The sequence below is a fragment of the Myodes glareolus genome, chromosome 12 (genome assembly GCF_982192425.1).
Source record: "Myodes glareolus chromosome 12, mMyoGla1.1, whole genome shotgun sequence".
NCBI classification, from domain to species: domain Eukaryota; kingdom Metazoa; phylum Chordata; class Mammalia; order Rodentia; family Cricetidae; genus Myodes; species Myodes glareolus.
In genome coordinates, this window is record NC_142037.1 from 9888278 (window position 1) to 9907807 (window position 19530).

The 19530-nt window shown below is 40.6% G+C and overlaps 1 protein-coding gene across 6 annotated transcripts in view; it reads left to right on the top strand.

The window, feature by feature from the left end:
• The window catches only part of Armh4 (armadillo like helical domain containing 4), a 114465-nt gene that overhangs the window by 16009 nt on the left and 78926 nt on the right, over positions 1 to 19530 (top strand). For 5 of the 6 annotated variants that reach the window (XM_087911962.1, XM_087911963.1, XM_087911961.1 and 2 more), the window contains exon 4: positions 1094 to 1285. The exons of the other annotated variant lie outside the window; for it this stretch is intronic. In XM_087911962.1, coding sequence (XP_087768088.1) covers positions 1094 to 1285 — 192 coding nt within the window. The remainder of the gene's footprint in view (positions 1 to 1093; positions 1286 to 19530) is intronic. 6 annotated transcript variants of the gene reach the window in all.

Here is a 19530-nt window from a genome sequence, read left to right on the forward strand (position 1 = left end):
TGTTTTCCTCATCTCCTTCATGCCACACCACTTCTACCTCCAGGTTTCGTGTATCTATAGTTACAAGTACACATTTTCATCTTTTTTTCTTTTTAAATTTTTAAGAAAAATATTGTACTACAGGTAATATTTTTGGAAGTTAGCATTTTCGCTTACCATTCTGATTGTCAGACACTGTTGTTTCTTTGTTCTGACCATTGTGTCATTGTGGAAGCACATCTCATTATTCATGCAGTATTCTTCTATGTTCCTGCAGTCTGCATCTGGACCATCTTCAGGTACAGCTGTTTAACTACAGCTATGGGGAACACTCTTTTGCATGATCTGTATTAGACAGTGAAGTGCGGTTTCATAGGTAGTGGGGTTGCTGACCATAGGATGTATGAGTATGTGACCTTAGGGACCTATGTCTCCTTTTCATAGTGGTTGCTGCACCAATTTATATTCCCATAAGAAATATAAGGGAGCCTTGTGGCTCTATATCATGGGAATACACACACACATACACATACACACACACACAGACACACACACACACACACACACACACACACGTTTTCCTCTGACTCACAGGCAAAGAGATTCTGATTTAGAAAGTTGGGAATGTGTAAATTCTGTCTGGGGAAATTCTGAACGGTTCAAACTATGGTTGTTGTAGTTTCTTTAGGTGTGGGGCACTTGGGAGCTTCATTTGGATGTTTTGAAAGAGTCTACTTTAGTCATAGATCTGGGTTCAGACTCTTCCCCCTGATTTTGTGAAACATGCTTGTTCTTTCCAAAGCAATCCCTGCCATTTAACTTGGTGCATTCTTTTTGTTAAATTTCTGTCTTTGGCACCCATCCAAACCTCAGCACCATCCATTATACTATTGATAAAATAAGGGAGAGAATAAGTTTCAAAAGCAAAATTATGATTTGAGGCCGTGTCTCTTCCCAGATGATGAAGTATTTTCTGTGTAGGTGAGAAGAGAAGCTGAACCAAGTGCTGAATTCACTGTGTCTAAGACACTGCTTCCTCACTTTCCAAAGCTCACGTTAGCATTTTCTATAATGATTGTCCTGTGGGTCAAGTCTTGTCTCTTGTGTTTGGCAGACCTAATGGACACAATCACTGGGCCAAACAAGGAATTCATACCAGTTTTGGGCTCTCCAGAGGCACTCCCTGCAATGACTGTGGAAACTCCCACAATTTCTCCAGCACTCCCATCAGAGGGAAGAACTATCTCACCCATCAACCACCCAAACACAGCTGCCTCCTATGGGCTGGAACAACTCGAATCTGAAGGTACCCTTGTCTCTGACCACATATTTGAGAAGCAAATAAGTAGATGTAAGTTTAAGCCACTGGGTAAACTGTTCTACCACCAAAGAGTTTCTTAACAAGGCCCTCTGCATAGGGTCCCTCTCTGTGATTCCAGTTAAATTTTCATGGGCAAGATATGGCACTAACATTTAAAATAAGTGCATTAGTTGGCTACATTATGAAGACTGGATGAGAACTGTAAGTCTAAGTGGAGGAGCTGTGTTTTCTCCATCTGATTGTTTTGATGAATGTTTAAATCTGTGTTTTTATAATATCACCCTATCAGTACTGGGAAGAGAGTAATAATCACTTAATAACGTCTTTGAGTTACTGTCTAAAGAAAACAGTTTCTTTATTAATTAATGCTGAGTAATTTGTGCCAAACTGTACTGTTTAAGGCATTGACTTTGGCCATGAAAAATGTAATGGAGGAATAGCTGAACATCAACAAACAAGAATGGAGATAGGGCCCACAGTCACATGATTCCTTGAGTGAGCACCCTGAAAGGTGAGGAATATCAGGTTGGAGGTACAAATTTTTATAGGGCTCTGTACAGGAATGCTGACTCAAAACACTGGGAAACTCTTTTTTTAAAAAAATTACATTTATTATATATACTGTATTCTGTATTTAGGACTGCATATAGAACTGTATATCAGAAGAGGGCACTATAGATGGTTGTGAGTCACCATGTGGTTGCTGGGAATTGAACTCAAGACCTCTGGAAGAGCAACCAGGGCTCTTAAGTGCTAAGCCGTCTCTCCAGCCTCCAGGGGTGCTCTTATTAGGCAGTCAGCCATGTCCTAGGTAAGCAAGGACAAAAGTCCTAGGGTTTTATTTTATGTTTTCTCAGCTGCCAAGAAGAGTTTCAGCTGGGTGCATAGGAGATCCTCCCTCCCACAAAGGTTCATTTTTACCATTTTTTCTTAAATCATGAAGGTATGTATGTGTCTGGATGAGTGTATCCCATGTGTGTATTGGTGCCCTTAGAGGCCAGAGGCATCAGATCCTCTGGAAATAGAGCCACAGGAAGTTGCCATGGGTGCTGGAAATTGAACTTGGATCGTCTGCAGAAACAACACACACCCTTAACCTCTGTGCCATCTCTCTAGGCCAAGTCTTATAGCCTTCTAGGGTGACACTTGTAATCTACTCACCGAGATATATAACAGTTTAAGAGTGGGTCAGAGGATTTCACAGAGGAGTGCTGGTTTAAGAAGCAGGCCAATGTGGTCCCAGAGGCTAATATTCTCTCACATCACATGAAGACAGATACCATATGGCTTTGGGCTCAATGCCTCTTATTTTCAGTTCCCTTGAATGCCGTCTATAAAAAATCAGATTTCCTTAAATTAAACTGAGAGGTAGCTGGCAGCACTGCTTGGCACGGCTGGTTAAATTAAAGAAAAAAAAAGCATATTTGTGAATAGTCTGTACTTGTAAAACTGGAGTAAGTTTCTGAATTTAGCAGATGACAGCAGCTGTATTGAAATGTGTGAGAATTTTTCTGATGAACCTAAAGATATCCTGGGATTTGAGGTCTTTTCTCCTACACAGTTCAGTTTCAGCTTCTTTTTTGAGAATATGTTTTGTCAGGTTTTGGCCTGAATTATGATTCTTGTCATGGTTTCTGAAAGCCATTTTTGATTAAAAATACCCTTTCCATTACATTGCTGGGCTTAAGATAAGGTCTAGAATTAGACCAGCTCATAATTTTCCTAAAGACCAAGGCGCACACTTCATATTAAATCACTATGTGTTAAGAACAACAGTTTTATGTTTGTGTTCAACCATGGAAGGCTGAAAGGGGTCTAACGCGTTTAGACAGACGAGCCTACCAGACTCCCGGAAGAACAGGGCCTCCTTTTAGCGTGTGTTTGCTGCCTTTTCTAGGAAGGTAAATGTAGTTTGCAAGATTTTAATTTCACCACAGAATTAAAACCAGAAGAGAATTTATCCTTAACAAAATAATATAGTACCTATGTCACAATTTTTTTAACTGCCTTTTGAGGTTGCTGTGTTTTGAGACTGGGTATTACCATGCAATTCACGGTAATCTAGACATAGCTTTAGAATGAGCTTGAGGCCAGTCTAGGACACATCAGACTCTGTCAAACACAGAAAAATGTGTATTCACTTGCATGTACACTTAATCTTCTGTGTTATTTGAATGTCTTCCTTCCTATAGAGAGTCATTTCTCCAGAAAACAGGTATTTTTCCTTAATGGGATATATAAGAAGCATGCCCCTATTAGATATCAGACACCCAAGGAGACAGAACCTACGAGTGCTGCAAATTCAGAACCCCTGATCTGTTTATCTGTTTGAGATAACTGAAAACCCCTAACAGGCTAAAGATGTTATTTTTTCTGGCATCATCATTTGTATTTCTCATCTATGATGACAAAGCCCGGAGCCTTCATACAAAGTCTCACAAGCACACAATAGCTTAAAATAATAGCAACTTATTCATGTGCTGTTCTGGAGCTCCACAATACCAAGCCAAGATGTAACAGGGCCATGGTCCCTCCAAAGCCCCTAGGGCAAGCACTGCCTCACCCCGTCGGATTCTGGTGGTCCCATAAGCCCTCTGGTTCATGGTGGCCTAGCTCCAGTGTCTTCCCTCACATGGCTCTTCTTTTCTTCATGGCTGGCTCCAGTTTCCTTTGTTTACTTGGTCATAGGTCATTGGATTAGAACCACCCGCATAGTTTCATCTTAATTTCATTGTGTCTGCCCAGACCCTGCTTGTGAATAAAGCCATGTTCATAAATACCACTGATTAAACTGGAATGCATCTTCTGTTGACATGATCCCACATGTGATAAGGTCTTCGCCCAGACCCCTTGCCAACAGCCTCTGAGAGCAGACAGATGTTTCTGATTATCTGCCCAAGTGATATGAATTGGTAGGGTAACAAAAGTATTGGTAAGTTTTTGCTTCCTTGGTCCCTAAGGAAAGTCTCCTTTTGTAACTATATGCCACCTTCTGTGTATTTAATAAGTCTTCTACTATGTCAAAAAATGCAGTTTGATTTTTAAAGAGATAATGGTTTATTTTTCATCTTATCGGAAACATTTTACTTCTATGCACATTTTTTTTAAAAGAAGAGCATTTTCAGGATGATTTTTAAGCACTCTATTAGTATGGCTATTATCTCTACTACTACCTTGCATTTTTAAATACAAGCTTGTCAAATGTAATTCTTAAAGATATGATTATGGGAAGTTTATACATGTACCTATTTGTTGGCAGTTAAATTAAGTTTTTTGGTAGTAATGTCTCTATGTTCACTGAAATACTAATTTAAATTTCTGATGACTTTTGAAAGCATACTGGAAATGTTGGCAGGTTGTTAAGCTGAGTTAAGCTGCTATTAAATAAGGACAGGTTTAAAATTTTAAAATGCCCACTTTCTGTCTGTTAAAAACTTAGTAGATGGTATCTATTTGCTTTACATAATTTAAAATTGTTTTGTGTTTTGTTTACTTCTGAAGAGATGGAAATTATTCTATGTTGCAAATTACAATAATGATTACAGTACTTCTGTAGGAAGTGGGACATTGCTGATGAAAACTTCATTTATAGACTGAAGATCTTGTTCAGTGCTAGTGTGCTTGACCTAGCATATGCAAGTCCCTGAGTTCAACCCCAAGCACTGCAAAAAGGAAAAGAATAGAAATTCAGTATTTAGAAGAATTTGCAGTGACTTTTGCTTCTGCCAGATACTACGTTTATGTGAGAGCTGTGAAATCAAATGCTGAGAAATCTCAGATCTTGTGATTCCCTGCTTGTTTTCTCTTCTCTGTTAAATGTCTGCATATGGGAAATGGGTGCAGCAGAGACAGGAAGAGGAGAGACCAGGCTCTCCTGGGATGCTGCAAGAGATGAAGAAATGCCAGGATGCTTTATCTGGAGAACTTAAGTTCAATGTTAGACCTGGTCCTGTTTAATGAATGTATGAGTACAATGTTGAGACCATGCCTTATCCCAGACAACTCTCATTTCTTCATTGTTTCAAGTGGCCCATTGTATACAGTTTTTTGATGTGATAAATGAACAATAATTCTGTAATAAATGCAGGAATAATGGAACAGTAGTTGACTTGCTGCTGAAAGATTACTTTTGTATATTTTATTTAGTTTAATAATTATAAATTGACTCATACACAGTATAAAAACATGGAAAAGCCCAAATTTCTCTCTACAGATGACATAAGAATTTCAGAAGAAGGTAATATTTTTTGTTTTATTTTGTTTGTTTGTTGAGGCAGGATTTTACTTTGTGCCCCTGACTAACCTGAAGCTGTCTTTGTAGATCAGGCTGGCTTCAGCTTCTGCCTCACAAAAGCTGGGACTGACAGTTGTTGACTGATGTTTCTATCCCACCAGGTCCCACAGCTGTTTATTCCCAAGAAAACACACAGGCTTACATTAATTATAAACTGATTGGCCCAGTAGCTCGGGCTTCTTACTAATTAATTCTTTTCTGTATTAACAATGTGGCTTAGTACCTTTTTTGGCGAGGCAGTCACATCTTTCTTGCTCTGTGTCTGGCTTCCTTTGCATTTGGGTGAGGACTGCAGACTGAAACTTCCCTCTTCCCATAATTCTTGTTGCCAAGCCTCTACTCCTGCCTGGTTGCCTTTGCCCCGCCTGTACTTCCTGCCTGGATAATTTTCTAAAATACAATTGACAGGATACAGACCATGGTCCCACAGCAGAAAGTTGTGTTTGGAAAGGATGCCTTTATTCCAGCAACTGAGATACTTTGGGCAATTGATGGGCTTATTGCAGTTTGACTAAAGTCAAAAGGCTTTGTCTTTTCTTTTTGGTTAATTAGAAAACAATTCGGAGGTGCACTACGAGGCAGTATAGAACAGTTTCTCAGATACTTCTCTTGAAAGCTCCATTAGGGACAGGGCTCCTTTGGCTTAAAATATTATTTAATTCAGATGGGTGTTTTGCCTTCATGCATGTGTGGGCACCACATAGATGCCTGGTGCTCACAAAGGCCAGAAGACAAGTGTATCCTCTGAAATTGAGTTACAAATGGTTGTGAGCTGCCATGTGGATGTTGGAAATTATCTCAGGTCCTCTGCAGAAGCAGAGTGTGCTCTTAACCTCCGAGCTAACTCTCCTGTTCTCTCTGTATCATTTGTAAGGGTCTTATGTGGCAGATTGTGAAAAACCGATTGCTGGCCATTTTATTTCTTGATCGCCTCTTCGGGTACATCTGCTTGTTGTCGTGCCCTGAAGTCATCATGCTTCCTTAGGCATCTGCGGCAGGCTACTCCTGAGCATCTGTCAGCTCTCTAGGGGGCCACAACTATTCCCTTAGCGCTCGGAATGGCTGTCACATGCTTGCTAGTAATGTTTATTTGGTCAGGGATATTTCAAAAATATTTAAAATTCAAATTCTGATGTACTGCTGTAAAGTTATATCCACAAATTTTGTCACTGAAGAAAGACAACTGACATTCATTCTACATTCCTGGTGTGTTTTCTTACCATAGGGAATAATTTCTCAGTATACCTACACAATACAGCAACATCAATGCTACAGAATTGACATCCTCCATTGGTTCATGTGTGTGTGTGTGCGCGCGTATGTCTGTGTGTGAGTGTGTGTGTGTGTATGTGTATGTATGGGTGCACAATGTTATGGATACATGTATACATTTCTTGCCTGTCCCAGTACTGTTTGCCATGCTCCTCTTTAGTCATCCAAAAACACCCTTGTGAGGACTCATGATGAAGAAAGGGTTTTGTTTTGTTTATATTATGCAGTGTTACTTAATCATTTGGCTATGAATGCATTTGGAAAGTATTTGCCAATTCAGGTAATACCAAGAAGAATTAGAGACTGAGCTTGACTTAACAGAGCACAGACATAAAAAAGATGTGTAAATAACAAAATACAAGGTGAAAAATGAAAGTATTAAAAACATGAACATGAAAAGTATTAAAAATGTAAAAAAGGTCAGGAGGAAAATGCTAGCTCCAGGTTAGAGAAACATGGAATGGGTACATGTGCTCCTATGTATATGTATTTAGATTTGCATATATATATATATATATATATATCTTTTTTCATTATGATGTTGATAGTCACAGAAAATAGGTATGACAAATCCTGAAATATGGAAAAATATTTAAACAGAAGTGAACAGGTACCACATACATGATACTAATGATAAATTACCCAATGGACATTGACCAAGCAAAATTTTCTAATTCAGGTAGAGGTAAGATGAATTATTCTTTAGAATTTGCTTTTAGGCTGGGAATGGTACTTTCATTCTCAGCACCTGAATGGCAGAAGGAAGCAAGTGGATTTCTATGACTTTGAGGCTAGCCTGGTCCTCATGCAGAGTTCTAGGCTAGTCAGAGATGCAAAGTAAGATCCTGTCTTTTTTTAAAATTGCTTTTAATAACAGATGTGACAGAAAAGGCAATGCAGAAGAGCCATCCACAACCTTGGTGTCAAGCCAACAAATCTTTTTTTAGAAGCTATACTCTGTTTCTCTTGACAGGGATAGTCAGATACCTACCAGAAGGTTTTGTTCTGAATGAGTGATCTGTCTCATGTGCCATAGTCCAGAGTCTCTGTGGGGAGTAGTTAAGGCAGAAATTTCTAGGTGTGGTGGGTTTTCTGCAGTTGAGCCTGGAAGTACATAATAGCTTGAAGAGATTTTAAGGTATTTAAAAATGTTATTAGCATGTATTATTACTAAATAATGATAGGCTTCATTATGATACTTGCATACAGAAATCAAAAGTATTTTAGATATTTACAGAGAAGACATTTTTCTTTTAAAATGTTTTAAACTTGCAGTTTTACGTGTGTTTTGTGTGTCTGTGGATATGTGGAGGCTGGGGAACAGTTTGTGGGAGTCACTTCCCTCCTTCCACAGTTTATCAGGCTTGGCAATAAATGCCCATAACCCACAGAGCCATTTCACTGGCCTTTTATCAAGGCATGGTTTTCAGTATGAGAAAGGGCATGTAAATGTATTGTTATGGTAAAAATAAAATGGTGCCTTCCCTCAAGTGGCTGCAGCAGGCAGTGAGCCACAAGGAGCTACAGTGGTAAAATATTGTGGTTCTCTGAGTGGCCCATGGGCCAAGAGGGCCAGTGGGAGTAATGCAGTGGGTGACAGACAGAGATGTGCTATACAGAGAAAGTGGGTATTTATTTAGTGGGTTATCAAAGGGAAAGGGAAGGAGGGGTAAGTGAAGAAAGGGGAAGAGCAGAGAGAGACAGACAGAGAGAGAAAACAGGAGGAAGGGGAGAAATGGAAGGAGCTTAGGCTGGAAGTGGAGGGAAGATCTGCTTGTCTCAGCAGATGGGGGAGGGAGTAGGTGAGGCTTGTCTCTTAAAGGGAAAGTACAGACCATTACATTCCCATCTCTTTTTTATAATAAAAAGGTGGGAGGTTAGGCACAGCTGGTTAAAGGAATTGGGTCAGTGGATTCTCAAGACTGCTTTCTGCTTATTTGTGGGTAACATCTTTGGGGGTGGCTTGAGAAAGCTGGGTGCTGGTTACATCCTGGAGTAGTTGGCCTCTTTGCTCCTGCCCAGTGTTTGTGATATGGAAACGTCTGGTGTCTCTTACACCTGTTTAAGGTATTGGCAGAACGGAGGACAAAGTTAAGTTTAGGAGAAAAAAAATAGGACCAGGGAATTGAGAGGGTGTATCTGACCTGTTAAGGTAGATCCTTCAATTCAGCTCCCTGAAACTCAAGAATTTGGGGGGCTTGTGAAAACATAAGTTTTAACATATTTATGTCAGAATGATTGACAGATGTTTTTGCACAATGAAAAGTATTTTTAAGACTATGAAAGGCAGAATGAGAGAGTATTTTGTTAACTTGTACCTTATAAAAATTTGTTTGGTGAGGCTGTCCTTTTAAAAGACAAAACCTCTCAGCTGATAAAAACTGCATCAGAAATCTTTGAGGAGGATAAAAATTTTACTTGAGTTACTGATTAAAAACGACAGAGAACTTACTTGGTTGGCACCTAGAGCCTCTCCTCAGGGTCCTCCTATGGTCACTGAGGGTCATACTTTTCTTTTGCTATTTAGTGCAGGGCCTACCAGGCTCCAGAAGATTCTATGGGCTAAGAAATCTATAGGAAAACAAGCCTACCTTGACCTGAGCAGCTAGGTTGTCAATTCTGGCAATTCTGTTCACGACTGGAGATCTTCAGCTTGTATGAAAGGTAGCTTTGCCCAGTGGTCAGCACTTGGTAGTTGAAGTGAAGTGTGGATGGACGTTGTTCTGTGCCCATGTGTCTTGTGTCTCCTTGGGAGGAAGTAGAGTGCTGCTGCTAGGATCCAATCTATCTCTTTCTGTTATAAAAAGTTTTTTAATAATTAAACATTTAAATGCCATATTTCCCAGATCTCTGAGCAGTTGAGGGTTGTTTACTGGTTATAAATGAGTTATAACTACATCATAAAATCTGCCTGGAGAGCTGGGTCTGTGTTTGACTGTACTGGCCCTCAATTTGTTTTAAACATAATAACAAGAGATACCTAGAGGCGTGATCTGCCCTGTTGCTGAGCTGTCGTGCCACAAGCTGCAGAGGGGAGCAAAGGCTGGAATTGAAAACAGCTGCTTCACGGACCCAACTAATCCATGGGACCAGTGGTAGTGGTGGCAGGGACAGTTTGAGGAAAATCAGAGCTGGCAGGACACTGGCAGAGCATTCACAGGCAGGTAGATTATAGTTTGAGGGTTCATACCATAGCTGAAAATGTGAAAACCCACGAAAGCAGTGAACGAACATTGCAGGACCTGTAGAAGAGTGTTCTCTCTCTATAGGCGGGGTGTTAAAACCTGACTGGCTCCAGTCCAGGTGACTCAGAAGCCAGAGAGGCTAAAGGCTGCTCTGAGTGGTCTCTCATGACAGGGACCACTGACTGACAAGTGGTCCCAAAGAAAAGAAAAGAAAAGAAAAGAAAAAGAAAAAGAAAAATCCAAGGGCTCCTGGGCCTTAAATTGAGTGCACCACATAGCATGTGCAATGCTAGTGAAGGAGGACTAACCCTGGGTAATCCGGTCACGTTTTTAGCAATGGAAAGCAACCGGAGATGAATGTCAGTGAAGGGCTAAACCATAGCTGTGAAGGCTGTGGTTGGCTGACTGGAAAGGGAAAACTCACCACCGAAGCTGCTGGTGTGTGTAGAGGTTAGTGTTCAGGCAGAGAGAATGCAGAGCTGTTGTGAAGAAACCTGGTTCCCAAGCCCAGGGTTCCACATGTCCTCAGCCATCCTACCTGCAGGCAGGAGGGAACATGGAGAGAGCCTGGCTGAGTCACAAACACCAAATGTTACGGTAAAAATAAAATGCTGCAAGTCCCTGAGACCACTGCGGGCAACAAAGGCAGCCAGGTCCCAGGCAGGAGCCGCATGATGTGTGAGAGACAGAGACATGCCATACAGAGAAAGTGTGTATTTATTTAGTGGGTTATGGAAGGGAAAGGAGAGAAGGAGAGAAGAGGGAAGAGGAGGAGAGAAAAAGAGAGACAGAGACAGAGACAGAGAAGGGGGGGAGAGAGGAAAGGGGCCACAGCAGCAGCTACCTCTTTGGGAGAGAGACAGAAATGGGAGGAGCTCAGGCTGGAAGTGGAAGGAAGATCCCTTTGCCTTGGCAGATTGGGTAGGGAGTGGGCAGGGTTTGTCTCTTAAAGGGACAGGACAGACCATTACATGTATTCCTTTACAGTTGTAAACACAAAAAGTTCATTGTTCTAAGTACAAATTACTGCCAACCTGAGAAATGTGTGCTTGGATATAAGGGTACTATCTATCCCTGACACTCTGGCTGACTCTGCTCATCATGATGATGCTCTTGGGTATCCTCCTACTTCTGATTATTTTATGTTTAAAGGTCTCATTATACACTGTCCTAGAGCTTACTATATAGTCCAGACTGGCATTGAATTTATGCCTATCCTTCTGACTCAGCCTTCCGGGTTCTGAGATTATAGGCATGAAGCACCACACTTGGGTCATGTTACCTATTAATATTTAAATTCATACATGACTCTCAAAGAAAATGTCAGAAAAAGATGTCAGGGATCTGTTTAAATGCTCATATAAGATTTTTAAAAATCATCACAACATTAAATTTGTTCTGAAATGGGTGGGCTCTGCCTGTGTTTACTAGTGTTTCCTGCTATAGCCAAGCTGCCTCTTTCTATCCTGATGATAATTTCAGACAATAGTATCCTGTGGAAATATCCCCTACTAAAATGGTATGAAGAATCTCACTGGCTTCAGCATGATAAGCTAACTGAGGTCAAGTAGTGACCCCTGTCTCCCACATACACACTGCATAGCTTCTTTCTAGGTTGAAGAGCACACCCTTAACTCTGGGAAAGAGGCAGTTCAATGAGCCTCGTGATTAACTTTGTGCACATTTCGTCCTTCAGGAATAACCCCATCCTCAGCAGAAGCCTGTTCTAGTTTCAGGTCTGTTGCTGTGATGAAACACTCTGATCTAAAGCAAAATAGGCAAGGTGAGGGCTTTATTTTGGTATTTGTTCATTTGTCTGTTTTTAAACTATAGTTTATATTCTATAACAGGGAAGTCAGGACAGAAACTCGGAAGGAACATGCAGGCACGCCTGCTTACTCTTCCACACATTATCACCTCTAACACGGGAACTCACAGCCAATGAAGAGAAACTCTGGAGGAGTGCAGCTTGGTGACTCTGTGGCAGGACTGTTCTTCTGCTCAGGATCATTCCTCCAGAAAAGGATGGTACTCACAGCCGTCTGGGTCCTCTTACATCAATCAACAATCAAGACAGTTTTCCACAGACACACTCTCAGATTGAACTGATCTAGGCAGTTTCTCCCAGATGACTCCAGGCTGTGTCAAGCTGACAGCCAGAGCTAATCAAGACAAAGCCCGATTCATTTCTACACATTTTAACAGTATTCTCACCTATAGAATAGTCAGGTTATCATATTGTAGGGAAATCACCACCAGAACTATGCCATTACAAAAATAGAGCAATGAGATTAAAATTAAGAGTGGAGGAAAAATTAGTTTCACTCAAACCCTTCCCCTGTGGAGTCTCTCAGACCAAACAGCTCCAACACTGAGTGACAGAGTGTCCTGGGAAAACTCCCCTGCTTCCGGTTTCCAGTGGACTCACTCGAGTGAGTGTAAGTCTTGGCTTCACCATGAAACCGCAATGAATTTTTGACAGTTTATTTTTTATCATATTTAGACCACAGTTTCCCATCTGTAAAACAAAGACATTGATATTACGATGTGAGTTATGAAGGATAAATGTGATCTTGCATGTAATATTATTGGTGTACTTTTAAATGTGAAGTAAATATCAGTTTTATGATTGATGACCTCATGTCTCAAAGTTCCATATTATTTATCTTGTACTGCTGGATCCTCATCCTTATAACAAGTCCATCTCGCTACGCAGTCACACTGGGCAGCAGGTAGACGACATGATAGCAATGGTCAAGACAGCAGGACAGGAGGAATTGGAGTTGCTGCAGGGAGAGCGCACCACCTCTGGTCCAGACTGACGATTTGTTTTGTCAGGAGGAAAATCTGAGCTTCGTGGTGCCAGACCTAAAAAAGCCCAGTCTTTTTACTGTCATGGGGACATTCTCATTTCTGTGTTAGGGATCAATTCAGATGGTTATCTGTTGTAAGTAACTATCTAATTTTGGGGGGCAGAATCCTGCAACGTGGCCCAGGTCAGACTCATACTCACGATCCTTCTACTTCAACTTCCTGAGTTCTGGGATTACAGGTGACACCAAGGCTGGCCTCAGTTTTATATTTATTCTCTCCACACTCACAATGAATCTGTTCTCTTAGACAGCAACAATCAACATACGATGTGTCAGTTGGCATCTTTACATCTAGCTTAGAAGCAGGGTCTGCTCCTCATGTCTAGTAGTGTGCACACGACCTCTCAGTACCAGGTGGTGTGTAAAATAAAGATTAAGTGCTTGTCTTTAAAATGACCGTCATGTTTGCCTTCTCTTGCTGTTTGTGTGACTACTCAAGTCTAGTGGGGACGGGGGTTTGACCCAAAATTGAATATTTAAAGAAGTGTGAATGAGGTGATAGTTCCCAATTATATTCTTCTAGAATATGCTTATGTTTCATGGACACTAATGACAGGTCACACATCATTTCACAACCTCAGAGGAATATACAGTGATACTTGGACTAGTAGGCCATGGGAGCTATATATCACATTGGGAAGTTGAGAAAAGGAGGGCACAAGCAGTAAGTCTCTAGCATTGGCTGAAGTCAATTTAAAAATATTTAAAAAGCATCATCTTCCCCGTGCCTCCTTCCCCAGTAGAACAACAGGGTATAAAGGAAGTTTCTTTTAAAAGCTGACATCATACTCTTTCAACACTCACACATAGTACAACTTAATAAAAAATTATATTCAGTACGAGGGTACATAATTGAGGGGATTTCAGTTCAGCTTCCAAGGAAGGTGCAGTGCTTGATCCTTAGGGTTGGGTCCAGTGAAGGGAATGGCACATTCTGCTTTCAAGAAGTGAAGCATCACAGGTATAATAAATAAAACATGTCTCCACACACAATGAAGTATGTGTCCCTCATTTTGGAAAGATTAACCTCTTTTATAGTTTGAATGGATAATCTACTTAAATTGGAAATTTTGCAGTCAATAATCAGCCTATCTGATCTGCAATTTAGCTTTTGCATGGATGTGGAGTTTTATGCACAGGTGTTATTCATTTGATTAAATAAAATATTATTTTATGGTAATGAAGTTGCTTAAATCAAAAATTTCATATTGGATGACTCATGATATATAGATGCAAGGCTAATGCAGCCTTTATGCTTCTCCAAAAGGCAGCTGGAGAAACAGAATAGTCTCTACTTCTGTTTCCAAAGAGGCTGCTATCTGAACCAAGAGCAAGGTGTTTAACAAGCAGAAGTTCCAGTATAGAACTTATCACTATTGCTGGAAGGCATCCCTGCATTAAGATATTGTAATGTGGGCAGGGCCCTGAGATTTAGAGAAAGGAAAATTAAATGAAATAAAATAAGCATTAAACATTTTCAACTACTGTTTGAAGTAGACTAATTGTCTCACCTCAGACCTTTTCTTTTCTCAGCAATGCCACTTTTCACCGTGTTAAGTCTACTTTTCAGGAAATTTTAAATTATATTTACTAGTATACAATTAGTAGGAAGTTTTAAATTTAATACTTTCAATAAAATTGTGCAGATAAATATGGGACGCTTCAATAATCATGTTTGTTTGGCATCCAGTAGAGCAAACTGAAGTGAACAAAAGTTTTTGAAGAAGGCAATGTTTAATAAATAATATCCCTTGAGTTTAATATTTTTAATTAGCTTTTAGGGGTGTGTGTGTGTGTGTGTGTGTGTGTGTGTGTGTGTGTGTGATATGCATGTGAAGGTCAGAGGATGGCTTTGGGAACTCATTATTTTCTTCCATCATGTGGGGTTCAGGGATCAAACTTGGGTCATCAAGCTTCGTTGTCAGCAGTTGCCTTTACCCACTGAGCTATCCCACCACTTCATGAATATTTACCTAATTTTAAAAGATACCTCATATAGTAGATGTTCTTCTAATGATTTGAGACTTGAGTATTTGAAATTGGATTCTGAACAGCAGAAGACTTCCTACTCACTCTGTTGAGTGCACCTCAAGGGAGTATAATATAAATAATTCTTAAAGGTATGGGATTTGAATTTCAGATTTTGACAGAAAATTTGACAGGCTTTAACAAAACAAGATGACTAAGTCTTGAGTAAAGAGTTTATAAGTAGACAGAAAGGTCTCTAAGAAACATATTGTGGCTTAGTTTTGAGGACAAAATGTGAATTCTTTCTGGGGAAAAAAAAGTCCCAATAGAATTTCCCCCAGGCTTCTTATACATAAGAATTAAACAAGCCTGTGACTTGTCGTGAGCACAATGGGATAACAAGGAATCAATTCTGCATAAGACAACCGAAGGACTGTGGAGACTACACTGTCAGACACATAGTGTGAAATCCCCATGTGCCAAGACATGAAAAATGAAGTCTCAAACACAGACAAGTAATAGGAGACTGTAAAATTATGAAGCAGACAGCACAGGAGAGTGTGACGGGGAGAAAGACTCTTGAAATCCTTAGATTTAACAAATTAGAAGGAAGAAATTCAGAAGGAAAAGACAGATCACTTCCAAAGAAACAACAGACCGAGAAGGGACGTCACGGCAGGATACTGGAAATGTAAGCCAGAAGACAGAACGCTTTTGCCAAAGTGCCTAGAGAAGTGGGTAGCTCAGAATTATGTTCCCGTGCTTTTAAGAATAAAGGCAAAGTAATAAAACAGACTTTATAAAATGAACTGCTTGTTGGGAGCCAGCCTCGATGAAAATGCCATTCTCCAGAGTAGAGGCATGGGGATTTAAAAATATAATAAAGAATTCAAAGACATGAATGAAAATAATAAAGCACAGAAACATATAGGATAGTATCGGGAGGGAATTTTTCACTGAGTACTGAAAATTCACCTGTGTTTAATTTCCAATAGGTTAATATACCCCTGATCCCAAAAGGTAGGAGTAAAACAAAAGACTTCATTAACATACAAATTGAAACTTAAGGACTACATTCTTTGCTCCTGCCTTAGACTCACACCCTAGACCAAACACTCTCTAGGCAAAGCACTCCACAGGTGGAATCCCAAATTATTTCCTTAAAATCAACTGGAACTTAGTTGGATCCTTACACTTTTGTTTTAGGTAGGAACCAACTACTTCCCTATTTCAGGAGCACAAGGTCTGGCAACTAGCCACACCTATTGACAACAGTCTTGAGAGAGCAGAACTGATTTCCAACTAGGTGGGTCCTCTGTTTGAGGTAGAAGTGCAATAACCTTGAATGAACTGGAAACAAGGCCCAAACTCTCTGACCTTTGCCTCTTTGGGCCTCTACAACTCCTGACAGAGGAAGAACTATAATCCTGGCAAGAAGAACTGAGATTCAGGAAGAACTAGGAAGCAAATTAATGAACATGTATAGAAAATACAACCATTTATGCTTTATAACATAGAAGGAGAGGACAGAGCCAAAACAGTAGACAGCAATAGCAAAAATCAGAAAAGTATTGCCAGAATGAAAGTGTTCTAAAGTCCTTTAAAAATATTTATTTTTTGTTTGTTTATGTAAGTGTGTATAATTATAAAGGTTTGTTTTCAGCATATGAATGTGTGTGTATGAATATCTGTATATGAGCATCGGTGTCTTGACTCTAGAGGCTGGATCCCTCTGGATCTGCAGTTAAAAGTGGTTGTGAGCTACCTGACATGGTGTTAGGGACTGAACTTGGGCATCTTCCCGAGTACTGTGGTCTCTTAACCTCTCCACCATCACTTCAGCCCTCATGTAAGAATAGTAACTACACGCTAATTCTTAGTACAATGGTGAGTTTTCTGGGGTTATTACATTAGGAGTCTTTGTAACACATGTGTCCGTATGTGTACGTGTATGTTATTCGTATTGAAATTTTATATTATGCTTCATAATACACATATACACAAATATTTGATATAGCTCATGTATGATAAAAATATAAAGGTAAAAATAATTAAATTAAAATTAATTACAAATATTAGGAGATTCATCAAATTCTCAATGAGTTAGTGCCTTGAGCTGCTGGATTTTGTGGTAGCTGTGAATGTCTGAGGTTCCTCAACATCTTCTTAGAGAGCCATCTGCTGGAGAACTGCTTCACATTCTTAGAACAAATTTGTTTTCCTTGTCTGAATTTTAAGTTTTACGCTCAGTTTCATGCTCAACTTAAGAGCAATCTGGGTGCAAAATCAGCACCATTCCTAGGGCTTTAGGTATTCTCATGTATGGGAACCTTTTTAGAGAATTGCTTTTACTTAAAACCATCTTATTCAATTTATTAAGATTATCTGTGTGTGTGTGTGTGTGTGTGCGTGCATACATGTGATGCATGTGAGCATGCACAAACCGTGGTGTGTGTGTGTGTGTGTGCATACATGTGATGCATGTGAGCATGCACAAACCGTGGTGTGTGTGTGTGTGTGTGTGTGTGTGTGTGTGTGTGTGTATGTATGTGTGTGTGTGTGTGCGCGCGCGCGTGTGTTGGGGGCAGTGAGAGAACAACTCATGGGAGCTGGTTCTCTCTTTCCATCATGGGTTTTGGGGATTGAACATCAGGTTTGTATGGCAATGACTTTTATTCACTGAGACATCTTCATTGGTCCCTTAATTTTAGATTTTAGAAAAATCTATTGGCATGGGCTTCCCAGATACTAACAATCATATCCTCGTTTGAAAACTGTCCCCATTCTGCAGGGGGACATGGCAGAGACTAATAGAGCTCAGCTCAGGGAAGTTCCCTTCTTCATAGCAACCATCCGCTTTCACGTGCTTTGTTACCTTAGATCCCGTTTATAGCCTAGAGAGGGGAAGGAAAGTCGCTGAAAAGAGATCTCTGCCTCATGAACTAATGAGCAAATAGGCCGAAGGGGAGGATTCATGTGAAAAATACTGCTCTAAGAACGGAGCAGGCAAGGAGCTGTCCAGAGTCACACAGACAAGACAAGCTCCTGTCCTGGTGCTGGTCCTCGTCCTGGGACAACACGCATGCCAGCGGTCTTCCCTGCTGTGAAGTGTGAATGACAGCCTGGAGATGCTCGCTGTGTGTCGGTCTTTGGGACATGAAAAACAACAGAGGCGTCTATATTAGAGATCCTGGGTCAGCCTTAACTGAGCAAAATTAAAGCTTGGTTTTGGTGACCAGAGACTAAAGATGTGTTTGTAATTAATAATAAAAACAAGCTTTAACCTAGATGGGCAATTCTGGGTTTAGACAGCCTCATTTTAAGCTCTGCTCTGATAGTATTTGAGCACTCAAAGTGGTTATTAAGGGAGTAGCCTCTAAGTAAAAAAGCCTGTAAATTTCTTCCCTGTTCAGCTAACAATGTGGATTTGTGGGATAATGCTGGCAAGGCTGTTGAGTTCCTCAGAGGCTTAACCCCTCAGAAGAACAGAGGACTGTTGTGGGCTATAAAGCTGCTGCTAAGGCATTCTACCATGGAGAGGCCAGACAAATGAAACCGACTAAGAGAGGGTACTGTCTAGACATGTTCCCCTCTCCTCTGGCCATGTGTAACAAGACTTTGCTTTTTTCAAATTTGAACATATCACTTAATGTCACCAAGCATTGTTCAGTCATCTGGCATTGTTATCTGACACCACTGCTTAATGTTTTAATGTTCTTTTTCTTCCTCCCTCCCTCCCTCCCTCCCTCCCTCCCTCCCTCCCTCCCTCCCTCCCTTCTTCCCTCCCTCCCTCCCTTTCCTAGTTCCTCTCTTTCCTCCTCCCTCCCTTTTTTTCTTACTTAAGAAAAAGGGTTTCTTGTAGCCTATGGTAACTTCTAATTCTCTGTGTGGGATGACCTTGAATTTCTGAAATTCTCCCAAGTGCTGTATCACGAGCACACACTGCCACAAAAGTGTTATGTGGTGCTGGAGATCAAACCAGGACTTCATGCATACTAGCAACATGCACGCATGCTAGGTAACAACACCCCGCGGGCGGAGGCACATCCCAACCAGATAGTTTGCACTGTCAACTCTTACGGTTCCTTTCAGTCATAGCAAACTAAAAGGAGGAAGAACCGAGTCCCTATTGCTCTCTGTTGAAAATTTTTGCATTTTGCCCTTTCCTGGACTTGCAGCCTTTGCATGTGGATGTTGTTGGCATGGCTATCACAGGATGGGTCTCAAATCACATTTTTAAGTTTGCATATTAACTTTGAATTCCCATTGGTGGTGTGAGATCTCCCTTCTTCTTCTGTCACAGATAACAATAATCGCATCGCCAGTTCTCAGCAGATCCGCCTTACATCTTCTAGCAGGCACAACTGCTTTTTCCCTAAGTTCTAGAAGCATACTCACGGCTTTTCCCCTCTGTGTGCTCAGATGAGGTCTTTCCCTGCCTTGTGGCCTGAATCAGTTTGAAGATTTGTAAGTCTGATTAACCCCTATCCTTTCCAATATCCGTAGTGTCCCCTCACCTCCTCCCCAGTCCTCAGTGACCTTTGCTAGTTTCCAAACACAGCCTGTGCATACCCGCAGTAATGATCTTCGTGTTTCTAGTCCCTCTTCTATGCTGCTCTTCCTGTCAATATTGGTCTC